This window comes from Gossypium arboreum, chromosome 12 (assembly GCF_025698485.1).
Source record: "Gossypium arboreum isolate Shixiya-1 chromosome 12, ASM2569848v2, whole genome shotgun sequence".
NCBI lineage: Eukaryota > Viridiplantae > Streptophyta > Magnoliopsida > Malvales > Malvaceae > Gossypium > Gossypium arboreum.
The window spans coordinates 32576184-32584120 of NC_069081.1; the positions used below are offsets into that span (position 1 = coordinate 32576184).

The window sequence follows — 7937 nt, forward strand, 5'->3', positions numbered from 1 at the left end:
ACCGAGAACCAACCCCTATATTGGTCCAAACAAATAGGTTAAATTGACTGAATCAGAAATTACTCAAAACTGGTAAAATTGAAAATTAGGACAAAAACTAGTAGTTGAACAGGTTGAACCAGTTTAATAATTTTTTAAAAAAATTATGAATTTTTAATTATTTATTTAAATATTTTTAGTCTAGTAATTGAACCGATCAAACTGGTTGGATCGAGAACTAATGGTCAGACTGATTCAACTATAGGTTCGGTTATTAGAACATTGTATGTAACATTCTAAGCTTGTATTATGTCATCACTTGAAAATTTATATAAAATTTTGAGTAAACTACACTATAGGTCACCCGATTATGGATACGTTTTCTTTTTTTTTGTCACTTAACTATAATTATTTTTTTATATTGGTTACTCAACTAATCAAGTTTTTTTTTTAACCATTTCCATTAAGTATCGGATTAGAGGATGACGTAACCGTTAAAAAATTGATATGATAACAAATCTAACTCTTAACTTTTACTTATTATATTAAGTTAATAATAATTTAAAAAATTAACTCTCAAAATTACATTTCATCATTTTGATATTAATTCTTAAAAATTAATATATATAAATACATAAATATTTTTATTTTTATATATATTTTTACAACAAAACACAATCTCATCTAATGAAAATCCTCAATCTCTCTCTCTTTTCAACAAATTTTAAATTATAGCCATGGAGAAGCTGAAGCTTTGACCGATGAAATTGAAGAAGACTATATGATTGTTGGTGAAGCGTTTAGGATCAAAGAGATCCTTCACAATTGTCAAGATGAGGCGACGTTTGCTTAAAATTTTTAATTTTTAATTTTCAAATGAAAATGATATTATAAAAGAAAAGGTAAACTTAAACATTCGGCCTGTTCTAGTAAGAAAGATGGTGGGTTCGACATGTACCTGGTATTTGTAGCCCATAGTTTCGATTTTTATATTCACTCTATATTAATTAGGTTGCTGACCCTTTCCACCACCAAGAGTCTCATTCTCATTCAATCAATAACATCAACTGTAAAAATAATCAAAGATCAAGATGGTGGGTCAATGGACGGCGACTAAACCAAGCCGGAGCGATGAAGTTTTGGACTGGGATCAACAACAACGAATCACCAATCAGGTGAGAGCTCAGTTCTATTCGATGGTCCCAAAACGACCCACCAAACCCAACCGGAGTGAACCATATTTGACATCCTCCAATCCCCCTTCAGATGTGGACCAAAACATACCCGAGCTTGACAAGTTACGGTCCCTTCAATCTCAATCTCAGGTACGCAATTCCTTAACCTTGTCCCCCGTCATCTTTGTCTTTCAAGTTTTGGGTTCAGTTCTTTGCTTTGCTTTCATAGGTGAAGATCTCAGAGGGGGGAGCTACAGTGGAACAAGAGGAGTTTGTGGAGACACAGTATTACAGGGAGATGAATTCCATTGACAAACAGCATCACACGGTTGTTGTTTTTTGGCTGAACACTGCAGTGTCTTTGTGATTTTATTTCTCATTGGGTTTTGTTTTTTGGTTATGGATGACAGACAGGAAGTGGATTCATAAGAATGATGAAAGAAGGAGGTGAAGGAAATGGATATGATATTCAACTGGAAAGTGGGCAGGGTGCAATCAGCAAGCCTATCTTCAAAAGCAACCCAGCAACTAATGACTGGATTCCGACCCTGGAAGATGATCAGGTATTCATTTAGGGCTTAATTCTATCAAATAGAAAGAATTAAAAGGGCCATCTGTTTAATGATGTGCATATGATCAGGTGTTTGTTTCATCCAAGCCAAATCGAAGTGAAGGTTGTTAGATCAACACGTGATGTTGACCAACTTTGCTTATATTATAGTAAATGTTGTAGTCCTGGAATAACACAGAAATTGGATATGGTTTGTAATGGTTTAAACATTGTGTTTATTTTTTCTACCTTGTTCTTTGCTTAATGTAAAGGTAAAAATTAAAATCCCCAACAATTTCAGAAGCCAAGCAATTTCTTCATGAGCTGACTTGCTTTACACATGGCAACTTTAGGCATAGTTTTCGGTTCCTGCTGTTCAAATTATATGCAAATTTGAAATTCGAACTAGTAAGAATGTAATTTAAATAGATTTACAAATAATATAAATAATTTCTTAATAATTATAGTAATTCAAAATATAATATGTCAAAAACAATAAATTTAGTCTATTTTTAGAATTTAGTCTTTACCTAAATAATAACAGATAAATTTAGATCATTTTAAATTTTATATTTCTAAAGATTAAAATTTCAATTTTAAGCAAATTACAATCACTATCTATTAATTAGGTTTTTAGTGAGCAATACTTGAAAATTACAAATTGATATAATATTATACATATAATAATATATTTATTGTATTTAATTTTGAAAAAATAGAACTTAACTTAATGAATTTTAAAGTTATTGTTTAGTAAAGATTAAGATTTTAAAATTTGAAAAATATAAGAGTAAAAATAATAGTAGAATTTAAACTTTTAAAACCTCAAATTTTGTTAAAAGATGAACAAATTATGTTTCATATTTAATCCCAAAAGAAGGAATTTCTCAAAAATCAGGCTTGAAAAAGGCACAACTAAAAGATTATAAAGCCATGTCAAATACACAAAAGTAAATATCACGTAAGGTAGGTGTTGTGGGAAAGTAAATATATACTTTTAAGAGAAGAAGGAGGATTAAATTTTGAAAATGATATTATTAAAAGTTATAAATATAAATTAAAATAAAAGGATGATGGAAGAATAATAAAATTTTTGAAACCTCCAGAATTTCTCCTTCATTCAACGGTGACTAGGTTTTCTTTAAAGCAAAGACATTTTTCTTAAATCTTGAAAGCTTCAATTCTTGTATTTTTAAAAGTTTTATTTATATATTTAATATTATTAGAATAACCTTTTACTTTTTAATAGATTTTAATATTTTCAAAGCTTGAATTTTCTAATATTAAATTAGAGTGTGTAAATATTAAAATTAAATTATTATAAATAATTATCAAATTAATATAATAAATAAACGTTGAGTCTGAAATTTTTATTATGTAAAATTTAAAATTATTAAATCATCTCTTGATGGTAAATAATTACGATTAGTTAAATGATTGCTTTGTAATTCTTTATAGTTGATTAAGATGTTTTATTTTTTTGAAATAAAGCTGACTGTTAATTAATAGAAAAGAGATGGTACCCAAAACCGGGTGCCATTAAAAGAAACAAGCTGCACTATTATCCCCTTTCACTAGAACTGAAAAAGGAACAGTCAGCTCAACACACTATCCTAGTTCAAGAATCCACGAGTGCCTGCAGCTAAGCCCGCCAGTAGCCTCCGGAATCCCACTCAGCACCGCCTTGGCTCAAACGCAGCAAAAAAAAAAAAAAGAAGGGATAAGGAGGAAGAGATGGGCCTCAGAAAACAACATCGCCATCTCCTCCATGCTTCAACAATGTTATTCACAGCTAATCAGGTGGGTCCACCCACCACCGGTTCCACACCAGGATGGACCTCCTCAACCCAGAAAACCCTTTCCCTCCGTCGAAGCCTTCTAGTGTCAAGAGGTGAGCAACTCGATTTCCTTCTCTGTGAATATGGTGGAATCTGCAACTGCTAAAGTTCTCAGAAATACTTTGTGCATCTGCAATATAAGCACCCTGTTTGGTTCAATGTAATGGCATAACCATTACAATTCAATTCCATGGGCCCACAATAAACCCTTGTTTGGTTCAATGAAATGTCTATTACGGATGTTGCTGTTTAGTTTTCTATTCCCACTAACCACCGAATAGAGGCTGTATAGCATTCTTTGCCTCACCCTCTGAATTGCCATTCAGAGCACGGTAGGAACGCTGAAAGATTATTTTTTTCATTTTTGCCCTCATTGTTTCATCATCATCTTCTTTTCAACTACAGCCTCCATGTTCACTAACTTCTCCATTTACAAAGCCCTAAACACCATTGCCCCTCACCAACTGTCTGCATTTCTTTTACTTTGTATTTCATTTTCTTCCTTCCTAAAGTTTAGTTTAGTAACTCAAGTTTTTTCTGGCTGTGATGAATAAACATCCTCATCTATTTATTTTATGATCGTCTTTTGATATTGAAGAAAGCATTACCTCTTTTTCTTCTTTGTTTGAATTTTGTTTATTTTTCATGCTTTAATTTTGGCTTCTTTATCTTTGATCTAAGCAGGACCAAACAGCTTACCTTCCCAAATCCGAGCTAGTGCCTGAAAACCTTGAAAAGGTTAGAAAAAGAAAATCAAATAAATCAACAGCCCTCAGGCCTCAGTACCGCCGAACCCTGTTAATAGCCTGCTTCCCCTAAATATTTAGACTGTGGAACAACAAAGATAATTCATTAGCTTAATCAAATTGGGTATCTCTTATATCAACCTAAAATGAAGGCAAAAGTTGTGTGCAGGAAGCTGTATGACTACGTCTGATACGATCTCAAAGAAATAGCTTTCCCTTCTTCATTGACTGGTCCTCCCCACATGAAAAAGCGCCGCAAATTGACTTGGCACGAGCGTTTCTTGGTACTTCTCTTTTCCATTTTCTCTTCCGCAGTAAGAGTTTTGTTTGCTTATGATTTCTGGGTTTTAATGAATGAATGCTGTTAGATTCTGGGTTTCCCCCCTTTATATAATTGTATTTTTTTGATGGTTTATGATGGAGAAGTTATATTAGTACTGGATTGTAGTTTAGATATTACTTTCAATTTAAAGAGCATGGCTCTTTCATTTCTTCATCATGGTAAAACATTACAGTGAGCTTGGTTTTTTTTTTTTTTTTTGCGTGGTTGCTATTGCTGTAAGCAATAACATTTTAGAATTCTGAAGCCCTTTTTTGGAAGAAAAAAATGCATGGTTTTTTTACTTTAAATCAAGAACGTATGTCTGGAAGTACTTTATGTTTGAACTATTAGCAATTTCTACTCAAATATGATGATTTTGCCACTTCCTTTCTATAATATATTTTTTTGCTTTTGTTCCATTTAACAAATTTTAAAGAAGCATAATGGAAATTTGAAATCTCACAGATGCTAGCTGGTGATCAGGGTGAAAATTAGATCATTGGGATATTGAAATGATCAAATGACTTTTATGTACTGTTCTACTTACTTGATGGTTAACTTAACCACTTGAATGTCAAATAATGCTCAAGAGCCTATTATTTGCCCATGCGTTAGGGAATAAGAGGCATTTATTTTTAGTATATAATTAGTAAAAACCTGTCATCCTTCTTTAGGTCTTGAAGGAGGCCTCTAGGCTTTATGCTGCAAGTTGGGTAAGGGATATTGGTCCTGATCTTAGACCAAACGATTATAAGAAGGATGATGGGACTGAAGATAAATCCAATGGAGATAAGGGTAGGAGTACAGAGATAGAACCTTCGACCTTGGAGGATATTGGTGAGGAACTTTACTTTGTGGTTTCTTATCTTGAAATGTTCTGATGTATAAGTTGTCTGTAATGAATCAAGAAGTATATAGCAGGACCTGCAAAATATGCAGCATATTATATGTGCAATAAACTGTTAGATTCGTGCTTGAGACATCTTATGGAGGTCAAGGAACAAAGTCCCGTAATGCTTGAGTTCAGTTAGGTTTTCATTTCAATTTCCTTTTTCAGTAGAACTTGTCTGGAGGTAGAATGGAATTTATTCTTTGATTTCTTTTTCCCCTTGCTGCTCAGAGTCATCTGTGACTGCATTTTGTTTTATTATGTTGTTGGCACCTGTGTTCAAGTCTTATATTTTATGCTTCCATTGGCATATTTTTGGTGAATCCCTTCTTCACCAGGCCAAGGTTCAGTTATTAAGGAGATATTAAATTACTATTTATCTCCAAGCAGTCTTAATTTTCTGGGTTTCATTGTCTAGAGCCATTACTGTAACGATCATACCGTTTTCTTATGCTACATAGGTACCTTTTTTTCTTCTTTTTGGTATCACTCTGAAGAATGATAGCATGATGTGCCATCTGCCAACATTCTATTTTCTGAACATCTTAATATATTTCTTTAATTGATTTTAGAAAGAAAATTTTTAACTCATGATAATTTTCTACTTTTTCTGTCATCATTTACCTTGCTGGTACAGCTTCTCTTTTTCAACTAAAATTTTTTAGGCCAGATTTCTCTAAAGCACATATCATGCAGCATCATATAGAGATGCTCTTAAAGAGTTTCATAGAAGGATATCAAGAAGGTATCCAGCAGATCATGGAGAAAAAGGAATATTCTTCTAAAGCACAGCAAGAAGGCAATACTGATAAAAATTCAACTTGATGGCTGATAAGTGCATAATCGGAGATGCATGTGAGTACTTCTCCAGCATACCTATTGTAGATACAAGTTTAGAGATTTGGTGGAGCTAAAATCTCAAGAATGATACGTCCTGAGAATTTTCCTGTATTGAGAAAGTGACCTTTAGAAACTACAAATGTAATGGGAATCTCCATTGACAATGGTGATGCTCTTTCCTTCTTATCATTTCATGTTTATTAGTTTTTGTTGTAGTTTAGTATTCGACGTGCTTGAGCTTGGAGAAATGTAAAAGAACCTTAATGCTTTATGTCTTTGTTAAGTGCAACTGAAGAATTACTTAGATATCTGCTGCCAGCTGCTTAATGGAGGCAGTTTGCATATAATACCTGATTTGCGCTTTTGCATTAGAGACCAATATGGTGCTCTTACACTGAAGAAACCAAAAACATGATTGACTGTGGAAGAAAAGATTGTTGTAGTCTAGGGGCTCTTTTAACTTTTCAGATCATTCGGCTGTAATTAGTTAGTTATTATTGTTTTTTCACCAAAAAAAAAAGGAAAAGATTGTTGTAGTCTTAAGTCGTATTAATTGAAGTAAAATTTGATTGCTGCTTTTGCTATTTTTTTCTTTTTCATTCTGCTTTTTCCCTTCTGGTTTTAGCATTTATTCAAAATAGCTAAAGCGTTATTAGCATTTATTCTTTTTCATGAGTTTTGATTTTTTTTTATTTCATTTTTGAAGGTTTTTATTTTACCAAACATTGCTATAAATAATTAATTTATTAAAGAGTATATCTTGTAATTAATTGTTGTTGTCACGTTATTATAAGGGATAAAATAAAATATAAAAATTTGCCTTCTATTAAAATTGATTATTATAATAAAATATTATTAGAGGATTGTCATATTGTGTAAAATTCATTTTATATTCATGATTGTGACTTGTTTGCAAGAGAAGAGGTGAGAGGCTAGATTGAAGCAAATATATTAGGCATTACAATATTCTTAATAATATTATTATATTAAAATTATTATTAAATATTATTAATAATTATATTAAGAATGTTATTAAATTATATATTATTTTTATTAAATTGTATTTAATAATAATTATGTTAAAATATGACTAAATTATTTATTATTTATTATTAAATTATATTTAATAATAATCTTATTAAAATTTAATAACAATAACAATAACAATAATCATTTACCAAACAAAAAATTCTGCTAAGGGTAATTTGGTCATTTAAACCTTTTTCCTTATGCTATTATAACATTTATTCTATTCAACCAAACAATATAATACTATTATAGCCCTATGTCATTCCATTGAACCAAACAATTGAAATATTGATTACAGCTCTATTCCATTCACTCCAACCAAACGTGGCCTAATATTGGACCCATCTTCTCGTTCTAAGGTGAGTTTAGTAATCACCGTTTTGGAGTTACCCTTAACCAACACATTAGAAAAGCCCAACTCCAAAGCGAAGCGCGCGGCATGGACACATGCGAGGGCCTCTACAGCAAAAGGGTCCGAACTGTTTTGATCAAAGTGAACACAAGATCCCAGAACCAAACCATCACCGTCTCTCACCACAACACTTGAACTAAACTCTTTTGTAGCCCTC

The 7937-nt window shown here is 31.9% G+C and overlaps 2 protein-coding genes across 7 annotated transcripts; both read left to right on the forward strand.

Moving 5' to 3' along the window:
• Positions 1–884: 884 nt before the first annotated feature.
• LOC108478241 (uncharacterized) lies at positions 885–1999 on the forward strand. Its single transcript, XM_017780679.2, has 4 exons — positions 885–1304; positions 1384–1482; positions 1565–1717; positions 1795–1999. Exons 1-4 carry the CDS (start codon positions 1071–1073, stop codon positions 1834–1836), a joined length of 528 nt encoding a protein of 175 aa, XP_017636168.1. The 5' UTR covers positions 885–1070; the 3' UTR covers positions 1837–1999.
• A 1171-nt stretch (positions 2000–3170) lies between these two features.
• On the forward strand, positions 3171–6771 carry LOC108476764 (uncharacterized). Of its 6 annotated transcripts, none has more exons than XM_053022486.1 (5): positions 3171–3595; positions 4227–4280; positions 4448–4572; positions 5285–5447; positions 6137–6771. In XM_053022486.1, the coding sequence occupies exons 3-5, from the start codon at positions 4531–4533 to the stop codon at positions 6322–6324; spliced, it is 393 nt and encodes a 130-aa protein (XP_052878446.1). In that variant the 5' UTR covers positions 3171–3595; positions 4227–4280; positions 4448–4530; the 3' UTR covers positions 6325–6771. The 6 variants fall into 6 exon arrangements, with proteins under 6 accessions (XP_052878446.1, XP_052878445.1, XP_052878443.1 ...); XM_053022485.1 differs by having other exon boundaries at positions 4458–4572; XM_053022487.1 differs by lacking the exon at positions 3171–3595 and adding an exon at positions 3602–3874.
• Positions 6772–7937: the final 1166 nt, after the last annotated feature.